This window comes from Podarcis cretensis (genome assembly GCF_951804945.1).
Source record: "Podarcis cretensis genome assembly, chromosome: 17".
Taxonomy (NCBI): Eukaryota; Metazoa; Chordata; class Lepidosauria; order Squamata; family Lacertidae; genus Podarcis; species Podarcis cretensis.
Genome location: NC_137187.1, coordinates 3517253 through 3537723, shown reverse-complemented (window position 1 = coordinate 3537723; position 20471 = coordinate 3517253). Strand labels below are relative to the sequence as shown.

Here is a 20471-nt window from a genome sequence, read left to right as displayed (position 1 = left end):
AATGTTGCACTGTTTTAGTGTTGTAAGCCGCCCTGAGCCCGGCTTCGGCTGGGGAGGGCGGGATATAAATTATTATTATTATTATTATTATTATTATTATTATTATTATTATTATGGACTCTCCTTCCTTGGAGGTTTTAAGCAAAGGTTGGGTGGCCATCTGTCACGGATGCTTTAGTGGAAATTCCTGCACCTTAGAGTCCCCTCCAGCTCTATAACCCAAGGAAAAGTTGGATGCCACTAATCCTGAGGTCCCTGTTCCTTGGAAAAGACATATTGTACTGTTTGCAGAATTCCTTGGACACGGTTGACATTGAGAGGCTCCTAAATCACTCCAGGTATTAGAGCCCAAACACTTATCTTTTGTGTGAAGCTGGAGGTGCCCATCAAGATTTTGGCAGGCTACAAGGTTAAAATTCGCAAGGTCATACCTTTATTATCCGTGCCAGGGCTGATTACGTTTATCTGCTTTTCCAGAGCCAAGCTGGGCCATGGGCTACTCTCTGGGGAATATTCAAAGCCAGCTGCTTCAGATGGAGAGCAGCAACTGGACAAGGTAGGATTATGAAGCCCATTTGTCCCTGAGCTTGGAAGGAGGCTTCCTAAATCAGTTACAGGCAGGGTGGATAAAAATAAATTATTTTTTTAAAAAATAAAAAAAAAATCAGATTTTTAAAATTTAATTCGGATTTTTCGGATTTAAATCAGATTTTTAAAATAAAATGATTTTGGAGAAAAAATCCTTCTAAAGATAGTTTTCAACTTAAGTTACATTATAATCCAAAGGCTATTCATCAGTAAATAAGGATTTCTTTTAAGTTTTTCATGAGTGCTAAAACTCAGTCTGTTTTTTAAATTGTTTAACGACATCAGTTAACAAACATGAATACAAATGCTATAATGTTATTGTTTTAGTTAAATAAATTGTTTCAATTGTTATTAAGGAAATGATTACTTTTCTCCTTCCAATAAAGTACAGCAGAAAAGTTGTCCAAAAATGAACAGTTCACATAGTAAACCTCACAATAATTTCATAATTATCTGTCTTATGTATTTCTAATAGTAGAACCAAATCAGTAATTTTTGATATAGCTGTAAAAACTATTCTGAAAATTTACTATTCCAAAAATGAAACCTTCATCTGGTAAGATTATACCAGCAAAAATGAGTCTTTCTGTAAAAAAAAAAAAAGATTTAAATCAAGTCTTACTGACTGGTGATTTAAATATTGATTTAAATTGATTTGATTTAAATCAAATCCACCCTGGTTACGGGTCTCTCCTGGCTAAAGCAATTGTCTCCTCTCCTTGCAGGGCATTCAAGATGGCATCGCACCTCGGATGTTTAAATCACTTGTTGGCAAAGGTCATCCAGAATTCTCTACCAATCGGCAACAAGACGCTCAGGAGTTCTTCCTGCACTTCATCAACATGGTGGAGGTAACAATTCCCGGGCTTTAGGAAATGGCTTTCTTCTTCTACTGGATAGAAATGCTGGGAAGGGTACTTGGGCCGGTGACTAGGAGTTGTTTGGCAGGCCAGCACTGAATTCTGGTGCTCCACATCCCCTGCCAAAGTTGGTTCGGTGGAGGGGGGAGAGGAAAACGAAGGGATCTGACCTACCTGATGGGTCCTGTTCCCCACCCCTGGGCTAGAATGATGAAAGTCTTTGAAACGACAGGGCACAGTATAGTTTTCAAGCACAGAGTTCCAGTGAACCTGGGGCTCCTAGAATCATAGAACCATAGAATCATAGAGTTGGAAGAGACCAGAAGGGTCATCGAGTCCAACCCCCTGCCAAGCAGGAAACACCATCAGAGCACTCCTGACATATGGTTGTCAAGCCTCTGCTTAAAGACCTCCAAAGAAGGAGACTCCACCACACTCCTTGGCAGCAAATTCCACTGTCAAACAGCTCTTACTGTCAGGAAGTTCTTCCTAATGTTTAGGTGGAATCTTCTTTCTTGTAGTTTGAGGTCTTCTCCTCAATGAGAAGACCAACAATGACAGCCAAACCTTCCTGAAAGGCAGCTTGACCTCCACTAACCTCGTCCCCACCATATTCAGCTGCAGAGGAATGTTGGGTTCGCCATTGGCTTAGGCCTGATATGCAGGGTGCTGGCTAGGCCCAAAAGAGTGCTTCCTCAACAGCCAAAGCAAGTGCTTTCCTGATAGTCCAGAAGCCTGGAAGCTTTGGCATAGGCTTTTAAAGGAGAGGCGGACAGAGTAGCTTTTGCTTGTTTGGAACCTTGCTCCTGGATCCTCTCCTCCAGTATGTATGCTGTCGCTGGCCCTAACGCCTCTCTTTCCTGTTCCTATATTTTCCTTCCTCAGAGGAACTGCCGTAGCTCCGAGAACCCCAACGAGGTCTTCCGCTTCTTGGTGGAGGAGAAGCTCAAGTGCTTGGCCACGGAGAAAGTGAAATACACCCAGCGTGTTGATTACATCATGCAGCTGCCGGTGCCCATGGAGGCAGCGCTGAACAAAGGTGGGGAGCTGTGATGTCACTGGTGTCTCCCCACCCCTCCGTCCTTTGCAGACCTTTATTTCTGTGCTCAAAGTGGTATGAGCAAGAGCGTTTGTCTCCTTTCCACCCCAAGCCAAGCTTACTCTACCGCACCGTTTCCCGAACATGGGTCTTGGACTGTTGGACTACAACTCCCATCATCCCTAGCTACCAGGACCAGTGGTTAGGGATGATGGGAATTGTAGTCCAAAAACAGCTGGAGACCTAAGTTTGAGAAACCGTGCTGTATCATTTCCCTGTGATTTTCATGAGGATAACGGCCAGCCAATTCCCTTTTCCTCGCTCCACTCTGAAACTGGCCAAGCCTTGCTATGAGGTTCTAGTAACACTAAAACCCTGTTCATAGCAGCTGCCTCTGTGTCTCTCCACCTCTGCCCTATCTGTCATCTAGGGTGCATGCACATCATGCACTAAGCATGGATTTAAGGGAGAGGATACTGCAGAGCTTTTCCTGTGGTTTTTGTTATTATTCTTAATAAAAAATTTATACCGCCCTTCACCCGAATATCACAGGGCAGTTCGCAGCACAAAAACAAAAAATAAGAAGACAAAATACTTAATAAAAGCAAAAACAAACCAAGAACTCCCCTATTACCTTGCCCAGCCAAACAGATGTTGGTTGGGCAATAGAATTAAATACCACCAAGAAATCCAATAAAATCAGCTCAGCTGCATTCACCCAACTTTTCTGGGTAGAGGTCATCTATGATCGTTTATTATTTATAGAATACTGCCCAATATCCAGAGGTCTCAGGGTGGTTCACAGAATAAAATCAAAATATAAAACCACAATGTACATAATCAAAATAAAAACAACAACACAATAACCCCCCCCCCAAAAAAAACACATTTTAAAAGGGTTAGGGTTAGGGTTAAAGTAAGTATTGGGGCAACCAAGGGAGATTTAGTTCCCAATATGAACCAGGATTCAAACAGCAACAAATAATAGATAATGAGTTTCATCTGGAGTTCGCCAGCAACAGCAGAATTTAACACCCTGCACAAGGATTTGTGTCTGGTTGGTAGCTGTTCTAATCCTAATTAAGCAATCAATGGCCTTTTAAACTGTTGGGGGGGTAATGTTTTTGTTTGTCACGATGATATGTATTTTTGGAACATACCAGCAAGAATTTTAAGAAAGGTGAAAGATGAACGATGTTGCCACTGGTATGGCAGCGGACACAGGGAAGTATGTAATGGAAATTGCAGCTGGCCAGTCCATTTTCCATGACCTTTAGCCAAACCTAATGATAAATCCCTTGTGTGCTAGAGCGTGCTTCTTTTTGCTTTTTCCTGCAGATGAGTTGCTAGAATATGAAGAAAGAAAGCGGCAGGCAGAGGAGGAGAAGCAGCCGCTGCCCGAACTGGTCCGTGCCAAGGTGCCTTTCAGCTCCTGCCTAGAAGCCTATGGGGCCCCAGAGCAAGTAGATGACTTCTGGAGCACAGCCTTGCAGGCCAAGTCTGTGGCACTCAAGTGAGTTGGGGGAGCAGGGAGGCAGTGCTAGCAACGTTGAAATTCGGGGCATGCAAGGGAATAAACCTTGCTGAGGATTGCAGTTGTGTCATCTTAGTACAGTCGTACCTTGGAAGTCAAACGGAATCCGTTCCGGAAGTCTGTTTGACTTCCCAAACATTCGAAAACCAAACCGCAGCTTCCAGTCGGAAGCTGTGTCGGACGTTCAGCTTCCAAAAATAGTTCGCAAACTGGAGCACTCACTTCCGGGTTTGCGTCGTTTGGTATGCAAAACGTTCGAGAACTAAGCTGTTTGAAAACCAAGGTGCGACTGTATTAGTGCCATTGTGGAGTTGTTTCGTGTTGCTGTGAAGCTTTTCTGTCGTTCCAATGATCTTCCCAAGGAACTGGACCCTACCAAATTTCAGACAGGCTCTCTAAAACAGGACCCCTTTTCCCCATGTAGGAAAACACAACGTGTGGCAGAGGAGCACCAGCTGGGCACACGCCAGGCTCTTGCACAGACAGGCCTGGTTGGCAGACATTGGGCACAGTTTGAAGGCCTGGCTGGAGGCATTAGTGGCTTTGACAAACAATGCATATTATAAGATTTGAGAAACAAAGCTGCACCACCGAACCAGAGCTGATGAGGCCCAGAGAGTGGGACCTTGAGCTGAACTGGGAGACCTAGGTGCTAGAAACCTGCGTGACACAATTTCCAGTCATGTTTCTCATCATCGGAAACAAAAGGCATGAGCCCATTTGCCTCCCCTTGCAGCACCAGTGACCAAGGGAGGATGTGCCGTGGGTTAGTAACATTCCCCTTCACTCTATACAGCTTACCTGCATGGGTAGGCAAACTAAGGCCCGGGGGGCTGGATCCGGCCCAATCGCCTTCTAAATCCAGCCCACGGACGGTCCGGGAATCAGTGTGTTTTTACATGAGTAGAATGTGTGCTTTTATTTAAAATGCATCTCTGGGTTATTTGTGGGGCATAGGAATTTGTTCATTATTCCCCCCCCAAAAATATATATATATATATATATATAGTCCAGCCCCACACAAGATCTGAGGGACAGTGGTGAAAATGTTGAAAGTGGCTGAAAATGTTTGCTGACCCCTGGCTAGATCTTCCATAGGAGATATTCCCCTCACCTGCAGATCTTCTATGAGTTGGGTCTGCTGTTCTCCCACTGCCCACAGGATTTGTGGAGAAAACAAAAACCTGGGCTGTTGCTCCCTCTCAATTTGTGCACAGATTGTGGCTGATGCTATGGCAGCTGGGAAAGTGAGAGGGGCTCTTTATTGCCTTGCCTTAGTCAAGTAATTACCCAGAACGGTACACCCTGCACAGCTTCCTGACTGGGAGGGAATAGCTCAAATCATATTTGGATATCCCTCGTATCCAAAGTTAACTCTAGCCCCTTGGCAAATTCCCTACCTGGGGAGGAGGGGAAGACTGAGCAACAACAGCCTCCTTAGCCAGAGAAGTGGCTGCAATCACACAGGTGCAGCTGCCTGCGAAGGATATCTGCTCCATCCTGTTTCCCCTCAGTCCATTTCCTCCTCGTTTTGCTAGCTAGTGGATGGGAAAAACTACTGGGTTCTTCCATCTGGGAGGCTGCCAAGTGCCATGGCCTGATGTTCTGCCAGCATGTCTCCCTTGTCTACAACCAGAAACTGCGTGTCTGCTATTCATTGTAATTTGTGACAATGAATGGACTGATTCAGTCAGTATATGAGAGAGAGAGAGAACATCCTTCTCTCTCTCTCTCTCTCTCTCTCTCTCTCACACACACACACACACACACACACACACACTGTGCATAATTGCGCACTCACTAAAACACACTTGGATTCTGGGCAAGCTTTGAATGAATAAAGGTAAAAGAAACACATGCCAGGCACAGGGAGGAGACTGATTAGCTACAATCTGCAAATCCATATCACAGAGGAATAGGATCTGGGTGGGACAACTTCTTCTTCTTTTTCTTTGGCGATGACTCGTAGCCGAGTAAGATTGTCTTCCATAAACATGGTTTTAACAATGAGTCCGTAAGCGACTGTGGAGGCCAATTCTGAACCCACACGTCCTTCCACAGTGGGGACATTGGTCTCCGGGTGTGAGTTGATCACGGTGTGGATTTGCCAAGCGTGCCTTCCTCTTAGCACGTTTCTCCCTTGCATCCTGAGTTTGAGTGTCTTCAAACCCATGACACCTTTGGTAAAGGCTGTTCTCCAACTGGAGCGCTCACAGGCCAGGGTTTCCCAGTTGTCAGTGTTTATAATACATTTTTTTAGATTTGCCTTGAGAGAGTCTTTAAACCTCTTTTATTGACCACCGCCATTACACTTTCCATTTTTAAGTTCAGAATAGAGTAGCTGCTTTGGAAGATGATACTCAGGCATCCGCATAACATGATCAGTCCAGCGAAGTGTATGGGAATAGGACTGAAAGTTTTAAAGGAACTGATAAGCTACAGCTGTATTTTGCACAGAAACCTACAAACCTTTCTCCAATTCAGAAAGTACCAGCACAGGCAAAGGGTAAACCTCTCTTTTTTTTTGTCCTTCCACCTGTGGAAGGAAGACCTATCACATTGTTGGACATCTTCAGCTCTAAAGTGTACAGTTGCCCCTTTGGAACTCATTTGTTTGTTCTGTTAGCCTCGTGACACTGGTGGCTTCCATTTTTCGGTTTTGTTTGGTATGAAACAACGTGCATCCTTAGTAGAAGCAAGCTAAGCAATTGTGTGCACGGTCCCTGCAGAAAGTGGGAAGCTTGCAACTTCTGCTCCATGTAAGAGTCTATATTGAGGGAGTCTCCCTTCTCTCTTGGTTGGGTGTTGCTTAACTTTTGAAATTGGATGCTTCACTAGCTCTTCCTCTCATTTTTTAGGACAACCCGGTTTGCATCTTTCCCAGATTATCTCGTGATCCAGATCAAGAAGTTCACTTTTGGCCTAGACTGGGTGCCCAAAAAACTCGGTAAGAGGGCTATTCTTGGAGGGGTTTTGTACATTTTTTGTTTTCGTCTTGTATTTTTATGCTGTGAACTGCCCTGAGGTCTACGGATGAAAGGTGGTATTAAAATGTAATAAATAAATAAAATGTTGAGAAATCACGGGTTGTCCAGGGTTGGGAGTGACGCCTCATAATTCCAGCATGGCAACTCTTGTCGCTGCACCAGATATTCTGTCCTAGTTGACAAGTGTAATGACGATACTTAGCAAAGATATATGGTGTTTCTGACTGTTCAAAGTGGCTCAGCTCTCCGGTAATCCTTAAAATACCCTTGTGAGGTAGGCCACTATTATCTGCAATTGTAGATATGGGGGAATGAAGGGGGGTGCACCACAGGATGTTAGGTTGCTTAAAACTACCTGGTAGGTTAATAATAATAATAATAATTTATTATTTATATGCCGCCCATCTGGCTGAGTTTCCCCAGCCACTCTAAGTGACTCCCAACAAAATATTAAAAACACGATAAAACATCAAAAATTAAAAACTTCCCTAAAAGGGTTGCCTTCAGATGTCTTCTAAAAGTCAGATAGTTGTTTATTTCCTTGACATCTGATGGGAGGGCATTCCACAGGGCAGGTGCCACCACCGAGAAGGCACTCTGCCTGGTTCCCTGTAACTTGGCTTCTTGTGCGAGGGAACCACCAGAAGGCCCTCGGAGCTGGACCTTAGTGTCCGGGCTTAATGATGAGGGTGGAGGCGCTCCTTCAAGTCTACTGGGCCAAGCCCATTTAGGGCTTTAAAGGTCAGCATCAACACTTTGAATTGTGCTCGGAAACATACTGGGAGCCAATGTAGGTCTTTCATTACCAGTGTTATATGGTCTCGGCGGACGCTCCCAGTCACCAGTCTAGGCGCCGCATTCTGGATTAATTGTAGTTTCCAGGTCACCTTCAAAGGTAGCTCCATGTTGAGTGCATTGCAGTAGTCCAAGTGGGCATGCACCACTCTGGCGAGACAGTCCGCGGGCAGGAAGGGTCTCAGCCGGCGTACCAGACAGAGCTGGTAGACAGCTGCCCTGGATACAGAATTGGCCTGCGCCTCCATGGACAGCTGTGAGTCCAAAATGACTCCCAGGCTGTGCATCTGGTCCTTCAAGGGCGCAGTTACCCCCTTCAGGACAAGAGAGCCCTCCACACCTGCCCTCCCCCTGTCCCCCCGAAACAGTCCTTATGTCTTGTCAGGATTCAACCTAAATATTTTAGCCACTGTCCATCCTCCAACCGCCTACAGACACCCACACAGGTTTGTGGCTGTGGACTTCCTGGTTCATGGTCTCTGCCACTACGCAACATCTATTCTTAGGAGCCTCTCCTTATCAGTGGCCTTGTTCTGTTAGCACGTCCATAGATTGTGGTGTTTTCTTTCATTTTTTACGCTAGCCTTCTTGTTTAGCCAATTTACCTTTGACACAATCCCTGACACAATCCCCATTGTGCTGCTTGCGTTGACAGATGTCTCAATCGAAATGCCAGATGAGCTGGACATCTCTGCGCTCCAGGGGACGGGACTGCAGCCTGAGGAGGAGGAGATGCCTGACATAGCGCCTCCGCTGGTGACGCCAGATGAGCCCAAAGGTAGCCTGGGTTTCTATGGCAACGAGGACGACGACTCCTTCTGCTCCCCTCACTTCTCCTCTCCGACATGTTAGTGACTCTTCTCCTTTCCTCTCTTCCTTGAGTCTCTCACTCACTCACTCACTCACTCACTCAATCCCCCCTCCCTCTCTCTCCTTGTGTCCTGTCACCTGTGTCAGTGCCTTTCCTTCTCCTTGCTCAGTCTGTCTTCCTGACAGCTCTTCTGTCGAATTGCTGGCTGCCTGACTCTGCACCACCTTACACTACATCTCAGGATCCACTACTGAATCATGGGGGCTTCAGGGATGGAATTGTAAAGTCTGAATCTTAGTTTCTAGAGAATCAAACCCCCCCCCCTTCTTTTCTTTTTTTAGCCAGAGGCAATCACTGTTGAAGACTCATTCCCCGTGTCTGCAGTCATGGGATTGTTGTCTATCACATGGCTCTGTATGTTTTTATTCCACAGAGTGGGAAGTGATGGAGACAGGATGTTTGTGTTACTGTGTGCCGTGAAGTGGGACTATTGTCCTTCGTTCTTTCTCTTTGCTGTCTGATGCCAAGAGAGAGAGAGGGAGCCACGTTGCAGTGCTCCGTGTGTGTTTTTATGTAAATAAAGTAGATTAGCCAAAATGCTGAGCTACTGAGTTCTGTTACACAAACTGTGAAATACTCTGCGGATCCGTAAGTGTGCTGATGTTTCTTGGAATCAGTCGCTGTGATGTTTGGGCTGAAGAAAGCTTTTGAAGCCCCCAAACGATTGATCAGGAGGGAGAGAACATGCCAGTCGGGCATGTGTCTCTGCCAGGGTCCTAGAGTAGGGGACCCTAATAACCACTCTGAAATCCTGTCTCTGAGGCACGTCTGTTTAAGAGCTGTGTTCTCCTGTCACATCTTTTTCCCCATCTAATGAGACCTGTGGTGCCCTGGAGCTTGCCGAACCTTTCCTTAACTGAGACCTTGAATCCCACCATGAAATTAGCAGAGTGAAATGTTATGGCAATGGATGGAGCATAGTGCACCTTCAGGCCTCGTTCAGAAGAGGCATTCCAGAGAAACAACCCTCTGCGATCCTTTGCAAAGTCCATTTCTTGTCAAAGGGCACTTGCCCATCCTCTGCTCGTAGTCATCGTCACATGCAGCATGTACATTTCCTTTGGAGAAGACCTGTGCAGCTGTGGCCCACCAAACTGAACGCAGCCCACCAGCTAGAAAGTGTAGCCTGCCAGCAGCTTGACAGCCCTCCCAGTCGTCATAATTCCTCTGGCTCTCTCAGAAGTCAGTGCCGAAAAGCTCCACTATTGTCTGCCTGAATCTCCCACCTGAAGGTAGGGCAGCAACCAAAGTGTCCACCGACTGCTCTCAGGATCAGGTTTGTGAAATCTCAAAGAAACCGTAGTATGTCAAGGGCAAAACTGACCTAGTAGGATGTTCCCCATCCCCTGTTCCTTAAATACTTTCGTCGGGATGGTGTTGTTTTGGCAACAGCCAGAACAGGAGACTGATGGAGCTGCTTGCTAGCAGGCTACCATATCATCATCATCATCATCATCATCATCATCATCATCATCTTATTTATATGTCACCCATCTGAACTGGGTCACCCCAGCCCCTCTGGGCAGCATGTGGGTTTGGTGAGCCACCAGTTGCACAGCCCTGTGAGGAAGGTATGGGTGGGAAAAGGGCTTGGTCTATCTTTAAAAAAAAATATGATTTTTTTTTTTTGGGGGGGGAACATAACTCACATCAACCAAAAAGGAAGACGACAAAGAAAAGACAGGCGTCACAATGCATATAGAATTGTTCCCCTAGTTATTATGAACCCATATTGTTCAACAATAGTATTGTATTCGTTACGAAGCATGGTGTTGTAAATCATGGTCATTGTTTGCCATCTCATCCCAGGCTTGGTCTGTCTTTGACTCCTCTTTAAGAAATGTGCGCAGAGCTGGGGAGGTGGCTATGCCTCTCCTAGCAACTGCTTGTTGCCGCTGCAGGAGTGGCCATTTCCACAGGCCGCTGGATACAGGCATGGCCTTGGCGAAGGCGCATAGTGTGTGCAAGAGAGAAAACCTGCAGAGCGGAAGGCTGGGGCCTGATCCCGCGAAGGGCTTGGCCAGAAGTGGTGCTTTCTGGAGACCTCTAACCCTTTCCCCTCCCATTGCAGCCCCCATGTTGGATGAGTCTGTGATTACTCAACTGGTGGAGATGGGCTTTCCGACGGACGCCTGCCGCAAAGCTGTGTATTACACTGGGAACAGTGGGGCTGAGGCAGCGATGAACTGGGTCATGTCCCACATGGATGATCCAGGTACGTCAGCAACGTGGGTCCCTATTCTCAGGGCATTAAACGTTTCCTCCTGCTGGGATTAGGACATGTTGGGCGGGGAAACTCCATGGCTCCCACCTTTTCCCTCTTTTCTCTAGATTTTGCCAATCCTCTGGTTCTTCCTGGATCCAGTGGACCAGGTTCCACCATCGCTTGTCCAGACCCTCCATCAGAAGACAGCGTGGCCACCATCGTCTCCATGGGCTTTTCCCGGGATCAGGCCATGAAAGCGCTCAGAGCTACGGTGGGTCGAGGGTGAAAGATGAGCAGAGCGTTCGTCCTCTTCTGCTTCTCCTCTGCATCATTGTGCCTGGAGCTGTACCCTTTGGGGGCAGGGGGGGGGAGAATTGGGTGGGCTCCTAGCTTGACTGTTTGCAATCCTCTCCTCCGCAGAATAACAGCCTCGAGCGGGCTGTGGACTGGATCTTCAGCCATATTGACGACCTGGACGCAGAAGCGGCCATGGACATTTCGGAGGGGCGTTCGGCGGCCGAATCCATATCTGAATCTGTCCCTGTAGGGCCAAAAGTGCGTGATGGATCTGGAAGTGAGTCTGCAACCCTGGGGGAGTTTTGACTTTGGAGCGTTGAGTAGTTTTGGTACCCTAGCGCTTTAGAACATCATGGTCCATACTGTGGTTGCCTAGATCTGTGCCTCACCCATCAGTCTTCATCCCAAGCCCTGAAGCCCTTGTTTATTTCTCCCCACCCCACTCCCAATTGGGAGCTTGGCACCAAATTGACCTAGAGAATTTGCTCCCATAAGATACGGTGATAGCTACTGTCTCACGTGGCTTTAAAACCGGGATTGGACAAGTCATGGCGGCTGGGGCTATAAAAGGCTCATAGCCATATTGGAGAGGGTACCTGTGAATTCCTTATGCCAGCCAGCAAACAATGCAGGAAGGGTTATTGCCGTTGTTTCCTGGAAATCACTGGATGGTTATGGGTGGCAACTAGATGGGCACTGGCCAGGTCCAGAAAGGCTCTTCGGTTGACTTTATCTGAACCAGTCTTGTGTCCTCTGGCACCTTCTTTAAGGGGACAGGAGTGTTTGAAGACAGACTTGGTGCCGTTCCAGATTATCTCTGTGTATGTGTGCTTGTGCGCGCACACACATGTGTGCACACACACACACAAATGCACATGCCGTGGCCTGCCTCTCATCTGTACATGTCAATGAGGCTGTTCTTCAGGACAGCTCATCCACTCTCATAATGTACCAGATCCTGCATTGCCGAGGGTTGCACTTCCAGCTCTTCAGTTCTACCAGTTCTATGATCCTCTGGCGGTATGAGGGAGAGCTATGCAGAGAGGGTAGCAAGCATGCTTGACTACTTCCCTTTGCTCTTTCAGAATACCAGCTTTTTGCCTTCATCAGCCACATGGGCACATCCACTATGTGTGGCCATTATGTCTGTCATATCAAGAAGGATAGCAGGTAAGGGGGAAACAAAGTACCTTTTGAGAGAGTTGGGGGGGGGGTGGACAAGGAAGGATTCTGAAGGCAGCCAGCCAACTAGATTTGTATTACTTACAATCTAACCCTCAAAATTGAACAAGGCAGTCCAAGCGGAAGTTAGAAACATGAATTTTCAGCAAGTTTGGAGGGTTTTTTTTGCTCCCGGTGCATATGTAAGCTACCCTGTAGGCAACTTGTTTTAATCGGTCAAGCACCGTAGAGGGAAACCACTAAGCCGCAAGTACAATTCCTTGGTCTGCAGTGAAATATGTCACTGAATTTTGTAGACAGTGAAGAAGCCCTGTACAGTGGTACCTTGGTTTACAACCATAATCCATTCTGGAGGTGCGTTTGTAAACCAAAACAGGTTGTAACCCAAGGCACGCTTTTGCCAATGGGCCCTCTAAAAAAAATTTGTTCGTAATCCAAATAAAATGGGTTGTAATCCAAAAAAAAGTTGCAAACTGGGACATACACTTCCGAGTTTGATGTGTTTGTAATCCAAGACATATGCAAACCAAGGTACCACTGTAACTGCCTTGATTGGCCATTGTGGAAGGGCAACTTGGCTACTGAAAGAGCCCGTATGCTGGGCTACGTGTGCTTTTTAAACAAAATTCTGCCCCAAAGGAATCCCAAGCCTGTAATGCCCATTACGCAAAGTGGCATTTTAGAGGGGGGAAATAATCATTGTGCCCTATTGATACATTGTTTCACTTATATTTGGGAGTGGGGGGGGTAGTTATGTTGAATATCTTATTATATCACCTCTCTGGCTGCTGAGATTTAAGCAGGCATTTGTTCTGTTCACTTCTGAGCATTCTTTGCCACCATAAGGCCTAGAAACTTGATTTCCTTTCATAAAAGGAAAAGAAATAATTTCAATAAATCCCTCTTCTCCCCGCCCCACTCCAGATGGGTGATCTACAACGACCAGAAAGTCTGCGCCTCTGAAAAGCCTCCCAAGGATCTTGGCTACATCTACTTCTACCAGCGAATCTCCAGCTAGGACCCTCTCCTGCCAGATGTGGAGTAGGAGCCAGGCGATGGCAGGAGGAGGGGAAATGGCAGCAATGAATGCAACAAAGAGGGCCATCTCTCAACCCCTATGTGTCTGTGTGCCACTGCTGCAGCCCCCAGGAGAAGTATCCCTCCTCGAGGAAGCTGGAGTTTGCTGCCCCTCTGGACACTGGTGGGCGGGGGTGGGGGTGGGTTTGAACCTCTGTGTAAGAGCAAGAAGGGGGGAAATATATATCTCACTGAACCCAGGCACCCAGGGGACATCTGTGCACAACATGTTTCCTCTTGATGTAACTATAACACGCTTGGACAATTTAGAAAGGGGTGGGGGCAGGAGGGAGCACTTGGTTACGTGTGGCTTTCTGTACCATATAGGGCGGCTTCCCCCCCTCACCCCCACCCTGGGAATTGTGCTGGGGGAAACCTGGGCCGTAAAGTTAGCACCAGTTCTTCATGTGCCCCTTATATGCCAAAACACAAAGGATCAAATAAAAACCTTGTACCCCCCTTCCAGCAATTGGGTCTTGTTCATAGTCTTCATTTTTTATTATAGGCTGGCCTGCGTTGGTTGGTCACAGCAAATGGTCTTTTGGTCCATGAACAGGCCTTATGCCCTGGATCTGATGTAACAAAATACCGTATTTTTTGCTCTATAAGACTCACTTTTTCCCTCCTAAAAAGTAAGGGGAAATGTGTTTGTGTCTTATGGAGCGAATGCAGGCTGCACAGCTATCCCAGAAGCCAGAACAGCAAGAGGGATTGCTGCTTTCACTGCGCAGCGATCCCTCTTCCTATTCTGGCTTCTGAGATTCAGAATATTTTTGTTCTTGTTTTCCTCCTCCAAAAACTAGGTGCGTCTTATAGAGCGAAAAATACAGTACATCTTTTTTTCTTTTGGAGGGGGTATTAATGGAGATGAGCATGTCTTCTACTTCTAGGAAAAACTCACCAAAATCTACTCCCATTTTCTAGTAGCTTTTCCTTGTTTTTCTGCTTGCTCCGTGAGCCATTCAATTAATTCATAAGAGTGAAAGCAGACCGGGCATCCTCCAAATTTGGAGTCAAATTTGTCCACGGGGTTGGTTTCCTGCTCACATGGCTTTCTGTGCCTTCTGCATTGGTTACGCCCAGGCCTCTGCCTCCCTCATGCGGCCCAGGACAGAATTGGTAAGGTGCAGTTCATTTTCCCTTCTGCTACTAGGACTGGAAAATATCTGGTTTTCCACATTGCAATATATCACCAGCAAAACATAGTGAGATATTGATATATCACAATGTCTGAAATAAGGATGGAGCTACATAGAGACATTGGCTGGCTTCACTGTTTTTCGTACATTGTGATTTTTGCATAATAATAATAATAATAATAATAATAATAATAATAATTTATTATTTATACCCCGCCCATCTGGCTGGGCCTCCCCAGCCACTCTGGGCGGCTTCCATAGAAAGCAAAAATACAATAAAATATCACACGTTAAAAACTTCCCTGAACAGGGCTGCCTTAAGATGTCTTCTGAATGTCAGGTAGTTGTTAATCGCTTTGACATCTGCTGGAAGGGCGTTCCACAGGGCGGGCGCCACTACCGAGAAGGCCCTCTGCCTGGTTCCCTGTAGCTTTACTTCTCGCAGTGAGGGAACCGCCAGAAGGCCCTCGGCGCTAGACCTCAGCGTCCGGGCAGAATGATGGGGGTGGAGACGCTCCTTCAGGTATACTGGACCGAGGCCGTTTAGGGCTTTAAAGGTCAGCACCAACACTTTGAATTGTGCTCGGAAACGTACATAACACACACCCACACCCACACCATGATTTGTGATATATTGCCAGGTCAAAAACTATGAAACCAATATCACAATATGGATTTCAAACCGGTTTTGGACAATATATTGCATCTATCGCCCACCATACCCAAAACGTTTTGGCACCTGAGGCAGGCCCCCAAAGGGTGGCCCCATTCCCTGTCAGTGAAGAAGGGACTGAGGGAAGATCTACATCAGGAACAAGGTGTGTGGGGAGGTGGAGATTGGCATTGAAATCTGCTGCCTTACTGGATCCTGCCACCAGAGGCGGTTGTCTCGCCTTGCCTCTCAGGTGGGCCGGCCCTGCCTGCTACGCTAAAGGAGTATTATACGAGAGAGACTTCTGCCTGGTCACGCTTGTTCATTTTGGGCTTGTGTTACAAAGCTGAATTTTACTTTTAGGCACAGTCAAAAGTTAGAAAGATGCCCGCTGTATTCAGCAGAACTTAAAGTGTAGTGAGTAACAAAAGGATTCTCAATAGGGACAAAGTGATGGTTCTGCTATCTATTGCTGTCATGCAGGCCTTGTATCTAAAGCGCTCATCACTTGTTTCCAGGGCCTTTTTCCCTATAGAGTTGTGTGAGCTGGTGGATCAATACAACTGCAGAGCAGAAACTGCCCTGTGGGGTGGGGGTCGTGTCTCTGTAGTGGCATACAGAGGCCCTCCTCTACAGTATTTCCTGTGCCACCCCATTGGCTGGTTCTTTTAGTTCAGCGGGCATATTATGACAGCCATTCACTCAGTGTGAAAGGCGGAGGTTTGAAAGAACATCCTACTCTTAAATAGTTTTAAGTACAGTGGTACCTCGGGTTACATACGCTTCAGGTTACAGACTCCGCTAACCCAGAAATAGTACCTCAGGTTAAGAACTTTGCTTCAGGATGAGAACAGAAATTGTGCTCCGGAGAGCCAGTGTGGTGTAGTGGTTAAGAGCGGTCGTCTCGTAATCTGGGGAACCGGGTTTGCGTCTCCGCTCCTCCACATGCAGCTGCTGGATAACCTTGGGCCAGTCACACTTCTCTGAAGTCTCTCAGCCCCACTCACCTCACAGAGTGTTTGTTGTGGGGGAGGAAGGGAAAGGAGAATGTTAGCCGCTTTGAGACTCCTGAAGGGGAGTGAAAAGGTGGGATATCAAATCCAAACTCTTCTTCTTCTTCTTCTCCGGCAGTGCGGCAGCAACAGGAGGCCCCATTAGCTAAAGTGGTGCTTCAAGTTAAGAACAGTTTCAGGTTAAGAACGGACCTCCGGAATGAATTAAGTACTTAACCCGAGGTACCACTGTACTAAATTTAGGTGTCTGACTAGGAAAACGGGGGTTGCAGTTGGGGAGGGTTTCCCTTTACTTATATAATAAATGCTGTATTGTGATTATAAATAGACCCCATGCATAAAACAAAATAGATTTCTCCCTATAGAGCAGATAAATGCAGGAGCTAATGCCACATGAATTTTCTAAATGTTTGTACTCTGCTAAATGAAATTCTGCACCAATGCAATAGAAACTCAATTCCAGAAAAAGCTGCAATTATGCAAACACAGCACATTTCTTCCATTCTTTTTAGTTTCCCCAACTTCTATGCTGTTCTGCACCATCTCTTCTGCCTCGGCCCTGCAAAACTAGGGGTGGAGAGCTATGCAGGAATGGGAACACTTTCCAGTCACTGGAAATCCATGCAGTCAGATCCCTTCTGAGGTTTCAGCAGGCATTGCGAATGCATTCAGTCAGATATTCACAGACCTAAGCCCTAGAAATGTGCTCTCCCACAACTGACCTGCTTTACTATGCTTCTAAAGCTACTCAGACTTACAGAGAAATAGTGTGGGCTGATCACCAAACTACTTTAACTCTGAAACCTGAATCCCTTTCTAAATGTCAAGGTATCTGCCAACTCATTGGTAGAACGGGCTCTATTATGCAGCACCAGGCATTTCCCCATGTTTATGTTGGAGATGCGGATATTTGGGGAGAGTGCTGATCTGATCTAGAAAGGTTTTCCTTGTGGAAATTGTGTAGCTAGAATTGCAGGCTGTATGGAATGTTTTCATGACTCTACACAGGGCAAGTGGGTCTTTATTGTGTTCCACAGGTTGAGCAGGTGGGTGAAAGCTGCTCTTTTTATTCCAGGTTTTTCTTTTGCAAGGCTGCCTTGGGCTGAGATCAAAATATGAAACGGATGATGTGCTGGGCCCTCTTCCACAAATTGCCACACACGGGAAGAGAGCCTTCTAGAAGCCGCTGTTTTATGTAAGACATTAAAACAACACATTGTGCTGCTGGGCATTATCTTAGCAGTACAGAAGAAGGGGCAAATTACAGAAAGCTGGGGTTGAGGAAAAGGGGTGTTGGCTGCTAGTTGGCAAAGGTGAACAGGTTCAAATAAACCCTCACTAACTTACCAATCAATGCAGATCAGAATTTCGTAGGCTGCTGTAAGTGCATATTTTAAACAAGTAACAGAACTCGTCTGTGCATTTCAATTACATATGTGGCTTGCAGAGCTGCTTAGAAAAAGAAAATGTTTTGCTAAACTAAAAGAGAAGCAGGGGGAGGTAGGTATTCTGCAGAATTACACAACTCCTGGTCCATCCTGGCTCCTTACCAGAGGACCACACCTTACCTGTGAAGTCAGACTGTTGGTACACCTGGCTGAGTAATGCCCACTGACTGATAACAGCTCTGCTGGGAGAGAGACACAGAGAGAGACTGAGATCTTTCTTAGGCCTACCTGGAATTTGGACATGGGACATTACATTTAAACAAGGAAAGCATGTATTTTTTACCAATGAGCTACTGCCACCATTCCAAACATAATTCAGATCAGCTACAGCTAACTTATTTTTAACCCAGCGCATCCCTGCATTCAGCTCCCACCTGTGGCTCCTAGAAGGTGTCAGCATGTGACAGTGGTCACACCTTAGAATGGCTGGCTAAACCAGGTGAGGGGAACTGATGGGTCTCAAACCTTATGTGCATTAGCGGCTTATTCTGCATGCAAAGACAGACTGGAAGATTGAGCAGACCAGACCAATAAGAGGGTCCAATGGTCAAGAAGGCAGTTTCTGCACATATTGTAAAGGGAAGTGATGGTCAAGTGGGGTTCGTCTACCTGGGAATGTAGCCCACCTAGAAGAAGGAAAACTCTGGTCCTAAACATTGTGTGCCTTGTGAGATATATTTGGGAGGAGAAATGGCTAAGGAGTAAACCCTACACAAATCCAGAGATGATACCAAACGTATTGCTTGACTTCCCTTTGGACCCCATCAGTGAGGCTGAGAGGGGGGTCTTGTCCTCTGGGCGGCCCAGGACCCCCATCCACACTGCCCAGGCTTGTGTCCCAGGAAGGTCACTTTGGTGCTGTTAACACAGCAAAAGCAATGCAGGAGGCAGCAGTTACGAGTTATGGCTCTTTGCAGCCACAGCAGGCGCTGTGATTCTCCAACGGTTTGACTTCACCCTCGGAGGCACACTCCATTGTTTCTTGAGACTGATGGGTGCCTACTGCAACTTCCAATCGTTCATGGAGATGTGGTTTCATTGTAAATACAGTGGTGCCTCGCAAGACGAAAAGAATCCGTTCCGCGATTCTCTTCGTCTAGCGGTTTTTTCGTCTTGCGAAGCAAGCCCATTGACGGCTTAGCGGATTAGCGCTATTAGCGGCTTAGCGGCTTTTAGCGGCTTTTAGTGGCTTATCAGCTTAGCGGATAAGCAGATAAGTGACTTAGCGGCTTAGAAAAAGGGGGGGAGGGGAAAAAAGTCGGAAAAACTCGCAAGACATTTTCGTCTTGTGAAGCAAGCCCATAGGGAAATTGGTTTTGCGAAGCGCCTCCAAAATGGAAAACCCTTTGTCTAGCAGGTTTTTCGTCTTGCGAGGCATTCGTCTTGCGGGGCACCACTGTATTAGAGACATAGGAGCCAACTCTAGGACCTGAGGTCTCTTCACTCCCCCCTCCCCAATAAAATATTTGAGGGGACTGCCCTCCATGGGTGTGGCCAAGGGGGGCAGGGAAGGGCAGCTGCCCCCCATCAATAAAAATACTTAACTGCAGTTCTTCCCCTCCAACATAAAGCCTGCCCTCCTAACAAAAATTCTGGCTACACCTATTGCTCCCCCCTCAAGTCAATGGAGGGACGTGGGTGGTGCTGTGGTCTAAACCACAGAGCCCTAGGACTTGCTGATCAGAAGGTCAGCGGTTCAAATCCCCGTGCCGGGGTGAGCTCCCATTGCTCGGTCCCTGCTGCTGCCAACCTAGCAGTTCGAAAGCACGTCAAAGTGCAAGTAGATAAATAGGTACCGCTCCAGCGGGAAGGCAAATGACGTTCCACATTTCCGTGTGCTGCTCTGGTTCGCCAGAAGTGGCTTAGTCCTGCTGGCCACATGGCCTGGAAGCTGCACACCGGCTCCCTCAGCCAGTAAAGCGAGATGAGTGCCGCAACCCCAGAGTCGGCCACGACTGGACCTAATAGTCAGGGATCCAAGTTAATGGGCATTGCCATTCAAATGCTGTTGTGTTTGGCAAGTCTTCCCTGCACCCCCCCTTTCATACTTTATTCAGTTTGGCACCCCTGATTACAGAAGACACAGATGCACTTTTAGAAACGTGAAGTACACGCCGAGACCATATAACACCGGTCTTGAAAGACTACATTGGCTCCCAGTACGTTTCCGAGCACAATTCAAAGTGTTGGTGCTGACCTTTAAAGCCCTAAATGGCCTCGGTCCAGTATACCTGAAGGAGCGTCTCCCCCCCATCATTCTGCCCAGACGCTGAGGTCCAGCTCCGAGGGCCTTCTGGCGGTTCCCTCATTGCGAGAAGCAAAGCTACAGGGAACCAGGCAGAGGGCCTTCTCGGTGGTGGCGCCCGCCCTGTGGAACGCCCTCCCATCAGATGTCAAAGCGATAAACAACTACCTGACATTCAGAAGACATCTTAAGGCAGCCCTGTTCAGGGAAGTTTTTAATCTGTGATATTTTAGTGTATTTTTGGTTTCTATGGAAGCCGCCCAGAGTGGCTGGGGAGGCCCAGCCAGATGGGCGGGGTATAAATAATAAATTATTATTATTATAAATTATTATAAGTCTCTCTGCTTCTTACATCACCGCCGGCAAAGAAATGCCAGCCAGCCAGCCAGCCAGCCAGCGCGCACGCGCCCCACTCTCCCTTTCCGCTCCGCGCTCGCTCGCGGGTTCTTTCGGAACATCAAAGGGGGGAGGCGGGGCCTGCGTGACGTCACCGAGGCCAGGGGGCGGGGCCCCCTCGCGCCCCTATAAAGAGGCCGGG

The 20471-nt window shown here is 47.1% G+C and overlaps 1 protein-coding gene across 2 annotated transcripts in view; it reads left to right on the top strand.

Annotated features, from left to right (window-relative positions):
- Nucleotides 1-13905, top strand: part of USP5 (ubiquitin specific peptidase 5) — a 29641-nt gene extending 15736 nt beyond the window's left edge. The window contains exons 10-20 of one of the 2 annotated variants that reach the window (XM_079960244.1): nt 478-556; nt 1314-1439; nt 2334-2487; nt 3826-4000; nt 6880-6968; nt 8459-8650; nt 10746-10889; nt 11006-11151; nt 11301-11454; nt 12263-12347; nt 13284-13905. In XM_079960244.1, coding sequence (XP_079816370.1) covers nt 478-556; nt 1314-1439; nt 2334-2487; nt 3826-4000; nt 6880-6968; nt 8459-8650; nt 10746-10889; nt 11006-11151; nt 11301-11454; nt 12263-12347; nt 13284-13377 — 1438 coding nt within the window. In that variant the 3' untranslated portion in view covers nt 13378-13905. The remainder of the gene's footprint in view (nt 1-477; nt 557-1313; nt 1440-2333; nt 2488-3825; nt 4001-6879; nt 6969-8458; nt 8651-10745; nt 10890-11005; nt 11152-11300; nt 11455-12262; nt 12348-13283) is intronic. The other variant, XM_079960245.1, reaches the window with a different exon arrangement.
- The last annotated feature ends 6566 nt before the right edge of the window (nt 13906-20471 follow it).